This window comes from Crinia signifera, chromosome 3, assembly GCF_055691185.1.
Source record: "Crinia signifera chromosome 3, ASM5569118v1, whole genome shotgun sequence".
Classification (NCBI taxonomy): domain Eukaryota; kingdom Metazoa; phylum Chordata; class Amphibia; order Anura; family Myobatrachidae; genus Crinia; species Crinia signifera.
This window is the reverse complement of record NC_139219.1, coordinates 306,814,391-306,836,706: the sequence shown is the minus strand read 5'-3', so window position 1 is coordinate 306,836,706 and position 22,316 is coordinate 306,814,391. Positions and strand designations below refer to the sequence as shown.

At 45.9% G+C, this 22,316-nt stretch overlaps 1 protein-coding gene across 2 annotated transcripts in view; it reads right to left on the bottom strand.

The window, feature by feature from the left end:
- Positions 1 to 14,417: 14,417 nt before the first annotated feature.
- The window catches only part of GEN1 (GEN1 structure-specific endonuclease), a 60,240-nt gene continuing 52,341 nt past the window's right edge, over positions 14,418 to 22,316 (bottom strand). For both annotated transcript variants that reach the window (XM_083178580.1, XM_083178579.1), the window contains one exon: positions 14,418 to 15,905. In XM_083178580.1, coding sequence (XP_083034706.1) covers positions 14,617 to 15,905 — 1,289 coding nt within the window. In that variant the 3' untranslated portion in view covers positions 14,418 to 14,616. The remainder of the gene's footprint in view (positions 15,906 to 22,316) is intronic.

The following is a 22,316-nucleotide window of genomic DNA, read 5'->3' as shown; positions in this document are numbered from 1 at the left end:
TACAAGAGCAAGGATCGGGCAGTGAGGCTGGAGGAGATACCCGAGTCCTGGAAATTAGCAAATGACATCCACCTTCTCTGTGTGCTGCTGGCTAATTCTCTGTAGGAGGGGGGAGAACCAATTTATACAGACCTGACAAATCTTAGGTGGGCGTCTAAATGGGACAGTTCAAAGGACACAGCAAAGTGTTAACATGGAAAATGAACTCCTGAAGTGTGACTTTACTCTCATGGAGAATTATCAGCCCTCAGCTAAATTGACTTTCAATAAACAAGACTGGGCTAGGAGTAGAGAGGAGATTGGGGAGGTTAGATTTTAGAGATGCAAATGGACAGATTAAAAAAAAGTTTTATTTTCCATTTTTACATCAACAAATAAAGAAACAGAATGCCGAACATGTTCAGGGGGGAAATGAGGTTTTGCATAGGCAATTTTATACAACAATTATTTTACACACACACATTGGGGGAAATATAATAGGGTGAGAGAATCAGAAAGTGAAAAATTTGGTAAGAAATCTCAGTTTACACTGCAAAATCAAACTGGTTTTGATTTTTGGTAAACGATTGCCGCTTACCAAATCATTCATTTTCTAACCATTTTAACTACATTCTGATTACATATATGAACTAAATATACTGAGGGAAAAGGGGGGAATTTTTATCACAGCATATTGTAATAAATTCCTGACATATCGCCACAAATCTACAGTGATGTTTATTGGTTAAATAAAAAAAAAAAAAAGTTCTACTTATACTTGTAAATATTGAACCAGTGCTGGCTGAAAAGGTTAATATGATAATAATAAAAATATATTGTAAAGAAATTGGATACGAGTATATAGTGACCAATGGTAACTGGGACTCCAATTATAGTAAGTCATATATACCATATTAGTAAAACAGTAAAATTAATAACAATAAAAAGAGTTTGGTAGACAGTGACTTCCATAAAAGTTTTTACATGTTATCAAATAATCAATATTATTATTTATTTATTACATTTCTTATATAGCGCACACATATTCCGCAGCGCTTTACAGAGAATATTTGAACATTCACATCAGTCCCTGCCCCAGTGGAGCTTACAATCTATATTCCCTACCACATGTACACACACACACAGACATTCTAGGGTTAATTTGTTGGGAGACAATTAGCCGACCAGTATATTTTTGGATTGTGGGAGGAAACCCACGCAAGCACGGGGAGAATATACAAACTCCACTCCGCACAGTTAGGGCCATGGTGGGAATAAAACCCATGACCTCAGTGCTGTGAGGCAGTAATGCTAACCATTACACCATCATCTATAAAATGTATATAATATATTATATAGTGGTGTAGTGGATATACATACAATATTTATAAAACAAGTGTATCAAAATGCCACTATTCGAAAGGAATAGCGGTATTTATAATTCCTACTTTATAATTCATGTTTTACTGTATCTGTGCACTATTATTGTACTGTCTAGACCAGTGGTTCTCAAACTCGGTCCTCAGGACCCCACACACTTCACGTTTTCCAGGTGCACTCTACTCACTGACACATTTTAAAAGATCCACAGGTGGAGATAATTATTTCATTTGATTCTGAAAACTTGGTGGTGCTCCTGGCCACCCATTAGAATAGGCAAGTCACCAGGAGCCACTGGCCGCCCAGCCGTCACTTACCAAATTAAGTGGGCGACCAAGCGGCCAATGAGCCTGATTCAGACCGGATACCAACTGCGATTTTGTAGAGGCCTTCGATCAGATAGCTTCCGCCCAGACAGAGGGCAGTATTCAATGAGGCTGATTCGCCATGTTCTACGGCGATTTTGTGCTATTTTCGTGCTGTAAGGCGATTTTTTGACTAAAAATGTGAATCACCCTATTCAATGACCAGATGGCGAATACATTTCAAGGTTATTATCGCCATGCTTCACCGTGTAGCAATCGCTATCTTTTTATGGTGAAGTGGAATGTGAACCTTTAAATTAAAGTTTTTTGTTTTTTACATTTGGTGTCAAAAAATCAGGAATTTTATTCTGTGAAGGGGCATGCTATTTTTATTCATGTGCTTACAGCACATGAATATATATTTAATTAATATATTGTAATATTTAATTACACATAGCAGACAGCAGGGGGCCGGGAGCAGAGAGCCGCTCATTAGATATTCATATATTCACTGCTCCCGATCATTACATATGCACGATCGGGTGCAGTGAATACTTGGTCCCCTGCTGGCTCTCCCGGGGGGCAGCCTGTGCTGCCTGGCTCCCGGGGAGCCCACCTCCCCCCACATACGTTCTGGGGCAGGCAGGGAGACTTCCATCTCCCTGCCTGCCACCATCCTCAGGCTCTGGGGTTCACACTCGCCGTCAGGGGCAGCGAGCCCCTGCGACGTTGAATAGGGGGGACGGCGAGGCTCCGCAACACGGCGGGCAGTGGCGACTGTGCAGCGAATCCTAAACAGGATTCGCTGCACGCCGTGAATATTTACATTGAATACTGCCCAGAGTGAAATCAACCCCCGCGTCAGCTTCCTGTCAATGAAAGGGGGGACTGCAATTAGATTGGCTGATTTTTGTTGCTGTTTGGCCTTGCGTATGGGAGCAATGGTCTGTACCCGAGCGCAGACATTCGATAATAGGCTTGTGAATTCGCACAACAGAGACCAGCTCTGAATGCACATGGTATTGACGATTGAAGCTGTCTAGCAGACCACCCTTAGACAAACTCGTCTAGTTAGACGACTAAAGTTAGTCAACGCTTCTAAATGGACAGTAACGGAAGTTAGAGTGACGGGAGTTTTTCAGATTTTTTTGGTGCTGAATGTCACAGTGTCCCTGTGGACACTGTTTTTGTGGACAATGTCCCCTCACATGGCTCATCCACTGTCCACTTGGATAGTAAAGTATGAACCAAGTCGACCTGTGACATTCGGCACCAAAAAACGTGAAAAACTCATGTCGACCATGTGAACGTCAGCCATGCTCCTGTGGCGTCGCTCTAACGCCACGTCTAACGTCAGTTACTGTCAATCTAGATATGGCCAACCTTCTTTAGGAATCTAACTAGACAGGTTTGATTAAGCATGGTCAAACATAACATGGTCGATATATTTTCAAAGTTGGTGTAAATAGTACCCAACAGTGGTAAACAGGGCAGTAGAGAGCCTGGTTGTGCCCAGGTACTTGTCCGGGGGGTGTGGCCTGTTCATGGCAGGTGTGGCCATGTACTCAGAATAAAATCCAGAGAAAATAGCACTTTAAACACCTACCTGGCCACACTGAGTCCCAGCACACACAACAGAATGTGCTGGGTTAAGAAGAGCTGCTTGATGTACAGGTTGGGTCAAAATGGGATATTTACCTGGGATACTTTATCACCATAAATTTTGAAACGCGGCGGACCTGGGCGGGGGTTGGCGACCGCTCTGCCTGGCGTGGAGGAGGAGGCTACCATTTACTCCTTGGCAATGAGCAGGTTAACCCCTGACAGAGCATGTGACCCCTTGGCAATGAGCAGGTTAACCCTTGGCAGAGTAGGTTCCTCTGACAGAGCTTGTGACCCCTGGCAGAGCAGGTTAACCCCATAACAATGAGCATTTACCTGTTGGCAACAAGCAGGTTAACCCCTTGGAAATAAGCATTTACCCCTGGCAGACCATGTTAGCCCCTGGCAGATCATGGTAACCCCATAGCAACAAGCATTTACCTCTGACAGAGCATTTTAACCCCTGGCAGAGCATATTAATCCCATAGGCAACAAACGTGTTAACCCCTGGCATCAAGCATGAAACCCATAGCAATGAGCATGTAGGTAAGCAGAACTTACAGTATGTGGCATAATATGTAATTACGGCATGTGGTGTATATGTAATAGGCATTACAGTGTGTGGCATAATGTGTAATGAGCGTTACGATGTTAGGTATAATGTGTAATGGACATTACGGCGTGTGGTACATGTAATTTGGCATTAGGACATGTGTACATATTTTGGGTGTGTCTTCGCCGCGCACTGTCCCTGATGGAGTAATGTGGTCAGTCGAGTGGCCTCACTAGCAGTAGGTCACCTCATAGAGGTAAGGAGTAGTATTATATATATTTATATATATATACACATATACAGAGAGAGAGATTTGACACTGCAATGATGCTGGTATGTTATTAAGGGCCTTATTCTGAGTCACACGGAGATGCGTCACTGTTGCAGCTGCATCTTATCCTTATGCCGTGACCAATATTTGCAAAACAACTGAGACAACCACTTGCAGCGCCCGGCATCTGCAGAAATCCATCTCAGTCCATTCTCAGATCATACTTAACGACTCACTGTCTCCGGTAGAAGCCTAGAGAGATGCTGCTGGCCACTTTGGAGGCCGGACTTTCAATTCATTAGGCCCTGCTCCAAAAGTGAAAAAATCCATGGGACCATAGAAAGGGGGTCAATGACCAGTGTTCAAGTTGCAGTGTGAACGGGTGACCTGGGTCCTGTTCACAGTATGGAGGAGGCAGTGAATGGAACGGACAGTGCTGCCTCCTCCCCCGCTATGACATGCTGCCACTTAACCCCGCCTCTGTGTGACATCACCACCCCGAGTTGGACGCAGATCTTTCAGACCACAAATGCTGCATTTGTGTTCTGAAAGGGTTAGTTGTGGGAAGTTTAATGCTGTTACATGATTACCAGTATTGGAGAATGTGTAGAAATTTCCTATCTGCTCTAACAGCCTATTGGTTAATCAGCGTTCCCTGATTAACCAATAGGCACCGCTGTGTTCAGTTCTATCCGGGCAACCTGAAGCCAAAGTCTCCTTCAATGCCACAAGAATTAGATCCTAAATGCCAGTTGCATACCTCCCACCTGTCCCTGTTTTCAGGGAAGGTCCCGCGTTCTTCTCAGAGCCGGCAGTGTCCCGTGGTTGGGGGCAGTAAGGAGTCCCCTCTGCTACCCGCTGCTTAGCAGAGCAGCAGGGAATAGACACTGTGTGCATGCACAGTGTGTCTATTCACTGCAGAGAGGGGATGTGGGCATGGCCAGCTGCTTTCACATTGCTGGCCACGCCCCCAATGCTCGTGTCCCTCCTCCACTGGTGTCAATGTTGGGAGGTATGCAGCTCGCCTATGGCCCAGCAGATCCCCAAAAAATACCCTGGACATTCATTCAAAATGTTTGCAGAGGAGCATTGTGCTACTGACACGTGAGGTGAGATTTAATGGGACGAGCGATTCAGAAAGTGAGAGATTTGGGGGGAGATTCTCTAAGAATCTCCGCCCCCCTTCGCCGCCCATCGCATTTATAATTATCGCATATGTTCTAACATATGCGATAATAATAGCAAAGGACAGCTGTTGCGTTAAGAGCTGTCCTTTGCGGTGAGAGTCGCCGGGTCCCAGCAGGTCCCGGCGGCTCCCCCCCACCCTCCCACACCCGGCGCTGCTGCGTCGGGCTCTCCTCCTCCCTGCACCCGGAAGAGGATCAGTGCAGGGAGGAGGTCAAAGGTCCGGGCAGCACTGAGCTGTGCTGCCCGGACACAGGTAAGGGAGGAGGGGGCGATGCGGGGCGGCGGGGGTCCCTGCGGGGCGGCGGTGGGATGCGGTAGAAGCCCATTGGCTCCTATGGGGCATCGCCAGATTTTTCTGGCGATGCCCCCTGCCGCGTTAACCCGGCGGGAGGATGCTTACAGCATCCCAAAATGCGGTAAAAACCCCGATAACGGGGTTTTTACCGCATTTCTTGCATAGAGAATCTCCCCCTTGGTGAGAAATCTCCAGTTGTTTTTTTTTTAAAGCAGCAACCGTTTACACTGCAACACCAGTTTTATTGTGCAGTGTAAATGATTGCCGCTTTAAAAAAACTGGAGATTTCTTACCAAATCTCTCACTTTCTGATTCTCTCACCCTATTAAATCTTACCCACCATGTGATGACATGAAATGGATCTGCCCAAACTTCCACTGTCCCTTAGAGACCATCCAATGGACCAAATTATTCATTAGCAGAAAGCAAAATGATGTTTCAAATTTGATGGATAGGGAGAGGGAGCTGTGAAGACAGAGATTGGAGGTAGCAGCAGATAGGGACTAAGGTTAAGACATCATTTTGACGGGCTCTTAACTAGTATAATAATAATAACTAATCTAGATGTGACAATAACAGTGGCGTAACTACTGTAAGGCAGTCCCAGCAGCCACTTGGGGGAGCAAGCCACAGTGGGGTCTGTGTGGGCGCCGGCACACACTCAACACACTGACATGCTGCTGCCTTTCACTGTCCACTGATTGAACACTGGAGGCGAGTCAGCCGCAGTGTGGGTGTGGCCATGGCAGAGATGTCAAATCCCCCCACTGATTCAATTGACTGTAGACAGAGCCGGCTACTGGGTACAGGAAGGACATGCTAGGGCGGCCTGGGATGCGTCGGAGCCAAGGGAAGCAGCAGTGTCAGGGGGGGGGGGGGGGGGGGGGGGGGGGGAGGGACCCGACAAACTTTTTGGAAGGGGGGAGCAAAATTTATAGTTATGCCACTGTCACAACCATTATTAATACCTCTGTTGCAGTGCAGAATGTCTGCGTTTAGGGCTATATTTCTCCAAGACAAATGATTCTCCTGTAATATCCATCCTTGTTTTTAAACAACTTTTTGTCCGTCCAATGGAAAGGATAACCACACTGAATATGCCTGTGTGACGCATATGACATAACACGTGAAATGCCGACACCAAGCTCCCACGTGGCTCTTTATTGAACGGTGTTCTCTCCTGCATTGTAATTTCACCAGCGTCATCAGTATTTCAGGGCCCTCCAGCAAACAGACAGGGGATAAATCAGATATACTGTAAGCATATAAATTAAAATTATATAGATGTATTCATATGATCTGGGGGCAAGGTAAATACGTGATAACCGACAAGCTCAATCTTTATCTCTGATCATACAGATCAGCTAAATGTAAATAAAAAGGAATCCGGTACAGAGAGAGATTATCGGCTGCGCTGTGTACTAGTACTAACGTCATACTGTCACTGTGCATTGTGGGAGACATCGGATTGTAGCAGCGAGCAGCGTTGTCAGGTTGGCTACTGGCGGGATACAGTCACTAGGTCACAAGCATTAGGTCGATATGCATGAAGGTCGACAGGGTGATTAGTTCGATACAAGCATTAGGTTGACATGGGGAAAGTCGACAGTGAAAAGGTTGACATGGAGGTTTTTTTTTTTTGGAGCTGACATGTGCTAACAGGCGGTATCTTATGCCCTACTATCCACTAGGGCATGGTGGGAGAATAACATAGTGTGCCGAGCCATGCAAGGAGACGCAGTGCACTTTTTTAGTGTCCATGTCGACTGTGTCAACATTTGGGTAAAAAAAGTGAAAAACCCCATGTCGACCTAACGACTGTCGACCTTCAAGCATGTCGACCGTAAAATGAATGCTGGTCTATCTTATGATCCATACCCATTCTGGCATGCCACGTACAAAACAGGGCAATAAACACAGAAGGGGGCGATACGGTCACTAGGTCGAGCCAATGACCCCGTACCCAAAGGGAGAATCATTGCTGGGCTGAGATTGTCTTGAGTGTTAACGTTTAACGTGAACACTCTTACACAAGATTTGAACAAGAGGCGACAACGAAACATATAAGGGGAGATGTACCAAACATTGGAGAGTTAAAGAGCATGATTCAGACCTGTTTGTTAGGCTGCATATACTCGCACCCCCATGCCGCCCAAATACGTCCCCTCACATTCGGTCGCCCGGCGGAAAAATCATTCAATGGTCGCTGACCATCGAATGATTTTTTTCTCCGTTCGTGGATAAAAGTTAGTTTATACTTACTTTATACTTACTTTTATCCTGGACAGAGATGGCCGAAAAAGGGGGCGGTCGCTGACGTCATGTGACATCAGCCGCCCGCCCCACATAGGCATCAGGGCATTCCCCTGCTGCCACCCCCGGACCTCCCTGTCTGGAGCAAATGGCTGGGCTAGTGTGAAACTCGTTTGCTCCACGGGCTTGCACGTGGGCATATTCGTGCACGCACATGCGCAAACTCCCCACCATCAGAAGTCCAGAAACAGAGCAGTGTGTCCCTCCTGGAGAGGTTCATGTTGGGAGCTATGGGTGAAGGCCATGGTGGGAGTTGAACCCATGTCCTCAGTGCTGCGAGGCAGTAATTGCTCACCACTACACCGTGTTTACTCAACCTATTTCATTTACCTAAAACAGCGGTTCTCAAACTCGGTCCCCAGGACCCCACAAACTTCACGTTTTCTAGGTCACCCGACAGGTGCACTCATTACAGACACATTTTAAAAGATCCACAGGTGGAGCTAATTACTTCACTTGTGATTCTGTGAGAGGACCGGTAAAACATGTACTGGGTGGGGTCCTGTGACCTAAAACATTGCCCCCACCATGTGCCTCTAGCCCTTCCAACCTAAAGGCCTAAACACACTAGACGATATTGGTCACAATATCGCTCAGAAATGGCTTTCCCCCCAATATTGTACCTCCTAGTGTACATTGGTAACGACCTGCTCCATCCCCCAAACACGTTCGGTTGAGGGAGACCTCGTTAACGACTGCCTCGACCTCACTGTATGTCATTGACAAAGGGCGTAATTTATGTTTTACACAAATGCAATTGCAATGCTCTAGGCCAGGGGTGGCCAAACCGGAACTCGAGAGCTACTGTACCATTGGCGCACGTTTTGCAAATCACCTAGCTGGTGCACAGCTGTAGTCATTACTAACTGTCACATTCCCCAGATCACCTAGCTGGTACACAGCTGTAGTCATTACTAACTGTCACATTCCCCAGATCACCTAGCTGGTGCACAGCTGTAGTCATTACTAGCTGTCACATTCCCCAGACCACCTAGCTGGTGCACAGCTGTAGTCATTACTAACTGTCACATTCCCCAGATCACCTAGCTGGTGCACAGCTGTAGTCATTACTAACTGTCACATTTCCCAGATCACCTAGCTGGTGCACAGCTGTAGTCATTACTAGCTGTCACATTCCCCAGACCACCTAGCTGGTGCACAGCTGTAGTCATTACTAACTGTCACATTCCCCAGATCACCTAGCTGGTGCACAGCTGTAGTCATTACTAACTGTCACATTTCCCAGATCACCAAGCTGGTACACAGCTGTAGTCATTACTAACTGTCACATTCCCCATATCACCTAGCTCAGTGGTTCCCAACCCTTTTTGTCTCCCGTACCCCTTGATTAGGATTTTCATTTATGAGTACCCCCTCGCGAAAATTTTAGGGGGTGTGGCCTAAAGAGGGGTGTGGCCTCTTTTGAAGGGTGTGGGGGGGGAGAGAGAGGGGGGGGGGGGGGGGGAGAGAGAGGGGGGGGGGGAGAGAGAGGGGGGGGGGGGAGAGAGAGAGCGAGCGGGGGAGAGAGAGAGAGGTATCCCTGTGTGTATATCTCTCTACCCGCTGCCATCCCCACTACAAGTGTAACCTACCCAACCCCACCCCCGCTAACCTGTCCCAGTAGAACAGATACCTTAAAGGCAGCCGGGGACTTCTGTTCTTGTAAGCTGCGGACCGGCCGACACCGTACATGGAAGTAAATGAGGTGAGGTGCTCCTGGAACAGCGGGTTCTCCCTCACCCCCAGCCGCCGCTCAAGTATTACACACCGGGGCAGTCACTTTACGCGCCGGGGCAGTCATTCGTGACATCAAGCCAACAGGAAGTAAAAGCCGGGGAGGGAGGGATGACTACAACATCCAGCATGCACCAAGGGATGGCGGCACGCACTGAGGGGGGAGTGCAGAGAGGCTGCGGCGGGTTGGGGGAGCCTGGAGGCTTTTTTAGACCCCCGGATTCCCTAGGTAGGAGAGATGCGCAATGCACTCTCCTCCCCTCAGTCTCGTCTGACTGCCGCGGCCGCCATTACAGGCCGGGCCACGGCGTACCCCCGAGCGGGTGGATGCGTACCCCCAGGGGTACGCGTACCACAGGTTGGGAACCACTGACATAGCTGGTGCACAGCTGTAGTCATTACTAACTGTCACATTCCCCAGATCACCTAGCTGGTGCTTAGCTGTAGTCATTGCTAACGGTCACATTCCCCAAATCTCCTAGCTGGTGCACAGCTGTAGTCATTACTAACTGTCACATTCCCCAAATCACCTAGCTGGTGCACAGCTGTAGTCATTACTAACGGTCACATTCCCCAAATCACCTAGCTGGTGCACAGCTGTAGTCGTTACTAACTGTCACATTTCCCAGATCACCTAGCTGGTGCACAGCTGTAGTCATTACTAACTGTCACATTCCCCAGATCACCTAGCTGGTGCTCAGCTGTAGTCATTGCTAACGGTCACATTCCCCAAATCTCCTAGCTGGTGCACAGCTGTAGTCATTACTAACTGTCACATTTCCCAGATCACCTAGCTGGTGCACAGCTGTAGTCATTACTAACTGTCACATTCCCCAGATCACCTAGCTGGTGCACAGCTGTAGTCATTACTAACGGTCACATTCCCCAAATCACCTAGCTGGTGCACAGCTGTAGTCGTTACTAACTGTCACATTTCCCAGATCACCTAGCTGGTGCACAGCTGTAGTCATTACTAACTGTCACATTCCCCAGATCACCTAGCCGGTGCACAGCTGTAGTCATTACTAACGGTCACATTCCCCAGATCACCTAGCTGGGGCACAGCTGTAGTCATTACTAACTGTCACATTTTCATACAGTACATGCTGCATTCATTCCTACTATAGATCCACAGGTTTCCTGACATACATGAACTGTTCCTCCAGACTAATTACAGTGTACTAGGAAACGGGACACTTACATAATGCAATTACATTTCCTGCCATACAGGGATACACTGAGAACAGTCTATTTTGACAATATATTATTATCATCAATATTATCAGTAGACTGGAATTTATTATTTACAAATAATATCAAACACATCATTATATTTAATTAGATGTGCTGTGTGTTGTGTGTGTGTCTTGGGACGGTAGTCCCAAGTCATCTCTTTTACAGTAATCAACAATTTAACATTAAGTTGTATAGAATAAGTGTGCCCCCAAACAAGAGAGAGTGCTTTCTCTTTCTCTGCCGTACACATGAACTGTTGGTAGATCTTGAGGACAAGTGTGGCCACCCCTGCCCTAGGCTTGGGAGCTTCTGATGTTAGCAAGTGAAGCTGCTGCCTAGGAATGCAAAAAAAACCCCACTAGACCCTTGATGGCTAACCTTGACACTCCAGCTGTTGTTGAACTACACATCCCAGCATGCCCTGCTTCAGTTTTGCTATTTGGCCATACTAAATCTGATGCAGAGCATGCTGGGATGTGTAGTACAACAACAGCTGGAGTGTCAAGGTTAGCCATCAAGGTACTAGACTCATTGCAAGCTCAATCGCCTACATATTAGCAAACTATACACAATTACAGAGACGATCAAAGCTAAGGGCTGGTCTATGGTTTCATACTGGACATAGTAGTAGTGACACAAGAGTCATGTATTTGCAGCCACCCCCAAGAAATGTACATAACACTCCTGCGTGTTCCATGTGTGTGCGTGTGTGTGTGTGTGTGTGTGCGCGTGTTGTATAGCTGAACCTATCAATGAGTGGAATACATATTCTGTAGAACGGACCTGTTGTAACAGGTGAAGCAGACACAGAGTGGCAAGAATAGATAGTTTAGTTTAGGCTGTTTAATTTGAATGTATAAACATTAAACTGGAGAACAGTATAATTGAATAAAACGGTTTGTGTCAGTGAAGCGCTGATGGTTTGCGGTCAGTGAGGCGGGGGTGCGCTGCAGAAAAGTGAGGCGGTGGTGTGCTGCGGTCAGTAAGGCAGGAGTGCACCGCGGACAATAGGGCAGGGGTGCACCGCAAACAGTAGGGCAGGGGTGCGTTGCGGCCAGTGAGGCGGGGGTGTGCTGCGGTCAGTAAGGCAGGAGTGCACCGTGGACAATAGGGCATGGGTGCACCGCAAACAGTAAGGCAGGGGTGCGTTGCGGCCAGTGAGGCGGGGGTGTGCTGCGGTCAGTAAGGCAGGAGTGCACCGTGGACAATAGGGCATGGGTGCACCGCAAACAGTAAGGCAGGGGTGCGTTGCGGCCAGTGAGGCGGGGGTGTGCTGCGGTCAGTAAGGCAGGAGTGCACCGTGGACAATAGGGCATGGGTGCACCGCAAACAGTAAGGCAGGGGTGCGTTGCGGCCAGTGAGGCGGGGGTGTGCTGCGGTCAGTAAGGCAGGAGTGCACCGCAAACAGTAGGGCAGGGGAGTGTCGCGGTCAGTGAGGCAGGGGTTTGCCACAGTCAGTAGGGCGGAGGTGCACTGCGGTCAGTGAGGCGGGGTTCACCACGGTCAGTAGGGCGAAGGTGCACTGCGGTCAGTGAGGAGGAGGTGCGCTGCATCTCGGTTAGCGTCTCTGTGACTGATTCTATTCATTCCTGGCAGTTATTTAGGTTATTTTCTTTTATGCTTCAGCTACATTTTCATTTGTCTACCTTTTGCTGTAAAGCATCGGAACATGTATGTGCCATTTAAACAACAGTTAATACATTTATTAGACCCAAAATCGGACCATTCCAGATGGAAACACAGGGGATCAGAGTAACAGGACTGATTTATGTTGAGATAAATTAACTTATGTTTTCCTAAATGGAAGTTTAGTTTTTGAATGAAAAATCCGACACAAACCAATATCACATAACACAACAACCACCACAAAAAAAAAATGCTGCAGAGTCAAGTGGAGGTGGAAGAGCGGAGGCCGGATGCAGCCTTTTCATGTCTACAGAGGTGCTGATCCCTGCTGCACTACATCCCCAGATAAAAGGCATTCCCTGCTCCCAGGACTCATAGACCCTGTTCAAGCCCAAGTGCTAGTGACAAAACCATAAAAGTCATGGTCTGTTTTACACTTTCCTCTGCAGGAAGCCACACAACCTGTGCATCCACTTATCAGCTCAGAGCCAGCGTCCCCTCTCCTGGAAACAGCCAGTCTCGCAGAGCGGTGACAAAATGACAAGAAAAACATGACGATCTCTCGTACATGCTTGTGACCAGACTGAAACAACACCAGGACTGAGTCAGTGCGCTCCAATCTATGTCTCTGACCAATCAGCTGCAGCGTTACAGAGGGAAACATGGAAGGGGCAACATAAACCTTACACAGGTCTCTGCACTGTTGCAGAACATATACTGAAATATCCATTGCAGAAAGAATGGTTGCCCATCAGTCAGCCATTAGTTCAGGGTCTGGTGATCAGCCAGTGGCTAGACACTTTGTGAAGCCTCATTAAGGTACTGCATGACTGATCACGTGCCCCTGCCCATTAGATGGCCTGAAAGAGTCCTTAAAACAGGCATGTCCAAACTGTAGCTGTTGTGAAACTACACATCCCAGCATGCCTTGCCATAGTTTTAGCATTCCATTATAGCAAAACTGTGGCAAGGCATGATGGGACTTGCAGTTTCGCAACAGCTGGAGGGCCGTAGTTTGGTCATGCCTGCCTTAAAATAATGCAGTGGGAGTCTAAATGGATCTATAGGTTGGATACCTTGCTCCCAAGAGTCTTTCTTGTTTCCATTAATTATTTAATTAATAATTATTTTTGTAACCAGGACCAGCCCAAGAGCCCGTGCTGTTTTTTTCAGAAATAAAGGGGGACCAAAGAAATTTTGTCCCCTTTTCTGCTAAAATCAGGACCGGCTCAAAGAGCCCAGGGCTGTCACTCATTATGGACTGTCACAGTTTATAAGATCCACAGGTGGAGCTAATTATTTCTCTTGTGATTCTGTGAGGAGACCTGCCAATCATGCACTGTGTGGGGTCCTGAGGACAGACTGAGAACCTGTGGTCTAGAAGGTGAATGATATATAGTAGCTGAAAGGTTACTACGGGTAACATATCCACTTCAGGGAAAGTGCGGACAGTGTAATGGTTAGCATAACTGCCTCACAGCGCTGAGGTCATGGGTTCCATTCCCACCATGGCCCTAACTGTGCGGAGTTTGTATATTCTCCCTGTACTTGCGTGGGTTTCCTCCGGGTACTCCGGTTTCCTCCCACAATCCAAAAATATACTGGTAGGTCAACTGGCTCCCAACAAAATAAACCCTAGAATGTCTGTGTGTGCGTGTACATGTGGTAGGAAATATAGATTGTAAGCTCCACTAGGGCAGGTGATTGTTCAAATATTCTCTGTACAGCGCTGCGGAATATGTGTGCGCTATATAAGAGACTGTTAATAAATTAATAATACATTTAAAAACCCACACTTAAATATAGGATTGTTATGGTCCTTTTGTCAACCAATCATTTTCGTTTAACAAGTTAAAAAACAAACCGTGTATATTTTCCAGCAGTTAACACAAAATGACAGCAATCTAAACTGTGTCTCTCAATTTTTTTTTATTATTAGTAAAAAACAAATGGCAGCATGTCCGGGAAATGTGAAATACAAAACCATTATTTTATGTGCTTTCTTTTCTTAAAAAATAGGCATTTTATAAACTGGAAGAAAGTAATAAAAACAGGTTACAGAAGAAATATATACATACATAAAAAAATGAGTGGGAAAAACATAGACAAGGAATAGAAGAGAACATAAAATATATTAAGAGTTCTGTAGTAAGCGGAGTTTCAGTCTTTCAGACAGCGGTAATGGACTGTCTACCGACACCATAGACTCATCAGCACCGCTCTGCCCTCTCGTAGATTTGGCGGGGACGGACCTTCCTGCCTTACATTCAGGACTTAAAAATACATCATCTACAATGGGACCATCATCTGCGTCTGGAGAAGACTGAGCTGCTGGTATGTCAGGAGATACAGATTTCACCGGCATTTCTGTTTTTGAGCCTTTGCTTCCCTTCTTGGCGCCATATCTGTCGACTTTCACATTTGTATCCTCCTCATCACTAGACAATGTCACTTTACGGCAGACACTCTTTTTCAGCGCGGCTTTTGGCGCAGTTATGGGTGCCAGTTTGTAACCATCATGGAGATTCCTTACCACTGGGGTGACCGAACTCTTCTTCACAAAAGTGAAAGTTTTTGGCCGGGCAAGAATATTGAGGACTTCATTTTGCTTTTTAGATTTTGGGGAAATTGGCACATTTGACAGCTTGTTCTGCTTTGGGATATTTTCCTTCACACTGACACAGCTTAAGGAGCTGGATTTGGTACTTTCCCGGACATCATGGCTACTTCCCGGAGACTTCAAGGGCAGGTGTTTCTTGTAGGGGTTCTGTGAGTGTGAGGCTGCAGACCGGGCAGTGTTCTTCATCAGTATCCTTTCTCTCAAGGGCAACCTATGTAGGTGTGAACTGCCAGGAGAGTCCGTGGTCAGACAAGAATGCTGCTCAGCTTTATCTTTACTTAGTCCACCAGTTTCTAGGCCACAGTCAGTAAAGTTACGGGCTGGGTTTCGAGACTCGTCAGTGGTTGGTTTCTCATTGGAGTTTAATCGAGAGTCTACGCTGGGAGAATTGCTAAACGAGGTGCCTTCCCAATCAATGCTGCTGAGATGCAGCTCCGAAATAAGGGTGGAGATATTAGGTGAAGACGTGGTGGGGTCATGCTTCTCACCCAGTGCTGGAGAAGAACATTGCACAGGAAGCTCCACTTTGTCTTCTTCAGTATTTAAAGCTGCTGTAGAAACACAGATATCTTTTTCTGCTGCTACGAAGGTCTCTGGTGGTGGTGAAGGATCTGCAGGGATAAGCAAGTCAGGCAACCGACTAGTGGCCTCTAAGCTTGTGGTGGCCAAATGTTCTCTATGGGTACTAGAGACAGGCGGCGATGATGGCCTTTCCATCGCTGGAGTTAGGCTCATTTCAGACAGAAGACAAGAGACATCATCCACAGTAGGAAGCACCTTGGGTTTAGATTTGCTCTTCTTGCCTAAGTGCAATAAAATATAAAACTTAATAACCCGACATCATAAATAATGAAAGAGTTAACGCTTATTAGGAACGAACAATTTAATTACAATTATTGAAGTTAATAAGAATATTTTGTTATCAAAGCCAGACAAGAACAGGCCTGGCCAACACGTGCCACTGCTGCGGTTGTGATATTTGGAGGTTGTACGGGCAGCAGGTGACTGCACCTCGGATATCATACACATGCGATTTGGCCCGATCAGCCGGATTCAGGCGAAATTGGTCCAATTTTGCCTTAATTATTTCACAGTATAATTGAGATATATATATATATATCTCTTGGAAAATAAAGGGGATTGCCTATATGATTTAGATTTTCTAAAACCAATATTTTGGTAACATTATAGAGATACCCAAATTATAAAACAAACTAATGTCAAAAACAATTCTTTACTTCGTTTTATACTTTTTATTATAACCTAACACGTTTCATCCCTTGGGACTTCTTCAGGGGTGTTTAAAAAGAGAACAAATGGGTATCGACAACGATTCTATAATGATATACAGCAAAACTCCCAATATAGGCATTGAAACGGTGGCAAACTTGCCTTCTGGGTTTTTTTTTATTCCATGTGAGCGACTTCAGTCTGCCGGGTTGCCAATACTTTACTGTAAATGGCCCTCGCAGCTCAGCAATTCCTGCTCAATGCGAGCGGTCACGGACGGCTAGATCACCGATATATTACTGCAAATAGCCCATCACAGCTCAGCAATTCCTGCTAACTGTGGTTATATTTCATCTGCTCCTAATAACAAACACACAGCAAAGGAAAAACATCGGCCCGTTTCGCAAGCATCTGACACTGCACTAAACTAGATGTTCATAGAATATAGAGGGACATTACCAAGTGAATTATGATTCCGCATTGTGTGCAAATATTCCCTAAATATTATACTGTCTAGTCGCCTTCAGCTGCAGAAACAGAGGCAGGGGGTGGGGGGGACCCTGTAACTGTGGAATAATTATATATCCACGCTCTGTAATGCTGGCATGCAATAGATAAATACAAGGTCATCCCCAGGAAGAGAACTGACATTACTTATCAAGTCAGTACAGATTATACACTCTCCTGACTCCGACTCAAAACACAATAGGGGTCATTCTAATCGCCCCCCCGTCCCAATGTTTGTGGGACTGCGCATGTTCAGTTCCCAGTCGCGACTGGCTTCAGCAACGTGTGTAGTAGATGAGCCGTTCGCAAACATCGGGGAGGGACGGACGACTGTGGGGATCGTCCAGCGTTTTATGGGCATCCCCTGTGAAAAAACGCTGTGCGTTCCCACGGCTACACAGTGCTGGGGGCGGGCTGCTGATGTCACAGGAAGTCAGCGGCGCACTTAGTCTTTGTTCTGGCGACCACAAAAAAAAAAAGTCAGTTCCCACTGACCTATTTGTGAAGGCAGGAGAAATCATGCGAGGGAATGTGTTATATATATATATATATATATATATATATATATATATATATATATATATATATATATATATATATATATATATATATATATATATGAAAGCAGGGGGTTAGCACTCCAACGAGCCCAAGCGCAATAGTGGCTTGATGAATTAATATCCATAAGATCCGGTGCCTTCCATATCAGAGGGGACCCACGGGAGTCTCTTCAGATGCAATATCGGGGATGGGGGGCGGCGGCACTCAGATAAAGAAAACACACGAGCAGGCGGTGTTAAACCAACGTTTCAAAACCCCGGAGGGTTTTTTTATCAAGGTTAGCGTGAGAACAACTTACAAACATAGATGTTCTTACCTAAATAGGGACAGGCTCCCTCCGTGTTCCACGTCGGCGCCGGCCGGGGAAGGCGCCGGGTGATGACGTCATCTCCCCTCAGCGCGCTTGCCGGGGACACGTCAGGGGGCCGGTCAGTGTGAGCCATGGTAGTCATGGAGATGTGTGATTGACTGTAAACAAACAAACGTGCATCTTCAATAGCGTGAAAAACAAAACCAAAATATGTGAAAACGTGTACATACAGCAATATATCTTCTGAGTGGGAAAAAAAGGGGGTTACCAGTGCGTATACAATATAGAAAAAAATACAAAAGTGTAACTGCGATATTAACTGGAGACCACTGACAAAATATATAAATGTGGTTCTCAAATAAAACATCAATGGTCAAACTCGATTATCTGTAAATTATACGAGTATAGGAAATCCAGAAGGGTAGCAGCTATTAGATATTAGATATATATTGATAGATGTTGTAATTAATCAGCTAATCTATGCTAATTATAAAAAACAATTGAGCCCTAGATTTTCATTAAGCCCCTTTGGGGCGAGGGTGTCCAACATGAATATCCAGCGACTTTCTTTTTTTAGCAGCATTAATGATCTGTTGCCGCCTCTTGTGAGGGGCGGCACATGATCAATTATTTTAAATCTGAGGGATGTAATCGGATGTTTGGCCTCAGAAAAGTGCCGGGCCACTGGTTGTTCACTTTTGCCCGTAAGAATCGCACTTTTGATGGCTGATCTGTGTGTCGCTGCTCTCTCTTTAAAAGTGCGGTCTGTTTTGCCGACATAATGTCGGCCGCACGGGCAGCTAATAAGGTATACCACATATTTTGACATACATCCGAGTCGATACCTGATTTTAAATTTCTTCCCTGTGTAGGGATGGTAGAACGTGTCACCTGGGATCATATGGCTGCTCTTACGGGCAAAAGTGAACAACCAGTGGCCCGGCACTTTTCTGAGGCCAAACATCCGATTACATCCCTCAGATTTAAAATAATTGATCATGTGCCGCCCCTCACAAGAGGCGGCAACAGATCATTAATGCTGCTAAAAAAAGAAAGTCGCTGGATATTCATGTTGGACACCCTCGCCCCAAAGGGGCTTAATGAAAATCTAGGGCTCAATTGTTTTTTATAATTAGCATAGATTAGCTGATTAATTACAACATCTATCAATATATATCTAATATCTAATAGCTGCTACCCTTCTGGATTTCCTATACTCGTATAATTTACAGATAATCGAGTTTGACCATTGATCATTTATTTGTTTTATTTGAGAACCACATTTATATATTTTGTCAGTGGTCTCCAGTTAATATCGCAGTTACACTTTTGTATTTTTTTCTATATTGTATACGCACTGGTAACCCCCTTTTTTTCCCACTCAGAAGATATATTGCTGTATGTACACGTTTTCACATATTTTGGTTTTGTTTTTCACGCTATTGAAGATGCACGTTTGTTTGTTTACAGTCAATCACACATCTCCATGACTACCATGGCTCACACTGACCGGCCCCCTGACGTGTCCCCGGCAAGCGCGCTGAGGGGAGATGACGTCATCACCCGGCGCCTTCCCCGGCCGGCGCCGACGTGGAACACGGAGGGAGCCTGTCCCTATTTAGGTAAGAACATCTATGTTTGTAAGTTGTTCTCACGCTAACCTTGATAAAAAAAACCTCCGGGGTTTTGAAACGTTGGTTTAACACCGCCTGCTCGTGTGTTTTCTTTATCTGAGTGCCGCCGCCCCCCATCCCCGATATTGCATCTGAAGAGACTCCCGTGGGTCCCCTCTGATATGGAAGGCACCGGATCTTATGGATATTAATTCATCAAGCCACTATTGCGCTTGGGCTCGTTGGAGTGCTAACCCCCTGCTTTCATATATTTGACCTAGTCCCTGGACACAGTCTGGCAGGCACCCAGAGCCAATCCTTATGTTTACCTGATAGCGGAGCTGTGAACCCTGGTTTTCTACATTGTGTCAGCTTTTTGTTGACACTTTGGGTGACCAGTCACTACAGTTGAGCTTTCTGTATGCCCAACTGGCACTGCACTTTTGTATTGCACTGCACTTTCCATTGCACTGCACTTTTTATGCTCTGCACTTTACCTTTTTGCACCTGCACTTTATTTGACTGGACTAAACTGAAAAAGATCTACACGTGCCCGTCGGCAAGTTTATCAACATGAGTCAACAGGAACCAGCACCCTCTACAGTTACAGCCGACTCACAAAGCCGGGTTGAACTGTCGCATGGGGCTACCTTCAGCTATTCTGATAATGATTATGATAGACTGCTGTTCACAGAAGAATTCCCGTCCTTGAGTGATACACCCGATCATGCGCACCTATATCAAGAATGGGCTAAATTAAAGCGTAAGGAAAATGATTTCCACTATCACGGAGTCACGTTATCGGAGTATATTAGAGAACAGAAAATCCCACGTGGGTTTCGAGTGAAAAACGTTCCCACAATAGGGAGATATAGCATTCCGTTCTGCAAGACCTGGACGTCGATCCTAAATAAATGCTCCTTCGACCTGATGGTCGCAGTGATAGAGGAAGTATCAAGAGAGCTTAAAACCATACGCGAAAAAATCATCAGCTTCGAAGCCCAGCATAAAGAACTACTGGCATCAGACCCCGCCACAAACTGGCTAGAAAAATTAAATACGCAAATGGATAAATATAAAAAAGAACTAATCATATATAAAAAGAACAAAAAAGAAAAAGTCAATGATGATTATGCGAAACACGCCATATACCCTTGGCTTACAGGAGGAGCCCCTAACACACGGCCCCCCAACAGGCGTAAATTCATTTCTCGTAACAGGCGATTCTTGGATAGTGATTCCTCCAGGGATGAAAGATCTTCAGCGTCAGACCAAGAGGCAGTCAACCCAAGCTCTGGTTTGATCCCTTTAGGAGGACCACTACAATCACTACCCCCAAGAGATCCAGGGCCCACACGAGGCGGGGGGGCCAGAAGCAGAGATCGAGGCACAAAAGTACGCTTTCAACCGGCGAGACATCCGAAGAGTTAACTTTCAACCTATCCGACAGGATCCTCTCACCCATAGAGCAAGCGGTCCTACAAAAGGGACTCAGTTTCGTCCCTAATAATAAAATGGATCCCTTTGAGACCAAGGTTGAACAGTTTAAATTACACCGTACCCTCAAGCTCCGAGAATTCTTTCAAAATAAACCCAATTCCACAGATCCAGCGGAGCCCGCATATCCAGCCTTTCCAGCACAACTACGTAAGAAAAGCAAATTTGAGCCCACTTCATATAACCCCTCAATAAAAACGTACTGCAGGATGGTGGAAAATGACATCACCACTCTACCAAAAATACAACCCAAGTACACCAACTTCACCAGACAAGAATGGCAAGCAGTGCACAGTCTAAGTAAAGACCCAACTATCTGCATTCGATCAGCAGATAAGGGAGGGGCAGTGGTAGTGCTCAATACTGCTGACTACGTGGCTGAAGCAGAACGACAACTGGCTGACGCAGCCACTTATACCAAGTTGGATCGTGACCCATCAGATCAATATAAGCGAGAGCTGGATAATCTGCTAAATATAGCATGCACTACCAGAATTATTGATACCCCGACAAAGGAAGCACTTATCACGGACTTTCCAATTACACCCATATTATATCTAAATCCAAAAATCCACAAAACTCTAGTGCAACCCCCGGGCAGACCAATAATATCAGCCCGAGGGTCTTTATATCAAAAAATATCCATCTACCTGGACCCTTTTTTACAACCCTGCGTTCAGAACGACCCATCATACTTGAAAGACACCAACAGTCTGCTGACTAAACTGGCTGAGGTTGGACCAATACCTGAAGACTGCTTACTTGGGACAGTGGACGTTGTCAATTTGTATACGTGCATTCCACATGCTGAGGGTTTGGAAGCCGTACGCAATCTCTTGACGAACAATATCCATTACACAGGACCTCCGATCTCCTTTTTTCTGCAACTGCTGGAATTAACTCTGAAAAGGAACTTCTTTTTATTTAACAACCAATTTTATTTGCAGCAACGTGGGTGCGCGATGGGGTCCTCAGTGGCCCCATCGTTCGCCAACACGTTCATGTTCCATATTGAGAAGTCATTATTCACTTGCAACCCTACCATCAACAAGCAGTTAATGCTATACACGAGATATATAGACGACCTACTTATTATCTGGTCTGGTCACCAGCAGGAGCTCTCGGACCTCCTCAATAAGCATAATCTTACCAACTCCCCCATTAAATTTACGTATAACATTGATTCCCGACAAGTTAATTATCTTGACGTAAATATAACCATCAAAAATGGCACTATTCAAACATCCTTGTTTGTAAAACCTACAGACAGAAACACAGTCTTATTGGCCACCAGCCATCACCCAGCACCGTTAATCCGGGCCCTGCCACATTCGCAAATGTTGCGAGTGCGCAGAATTACTAGCGAGGCAAGTGAAGTACAACCGGCCCTTGAGAAAATGGCACAAAAATTTGTACAAAGAGGATACCCTCCAGAACAGGTCCTGCGTACTAAAAACAACATAGCTGCCATGCCCAGAGAATCCACCTTGATTAAT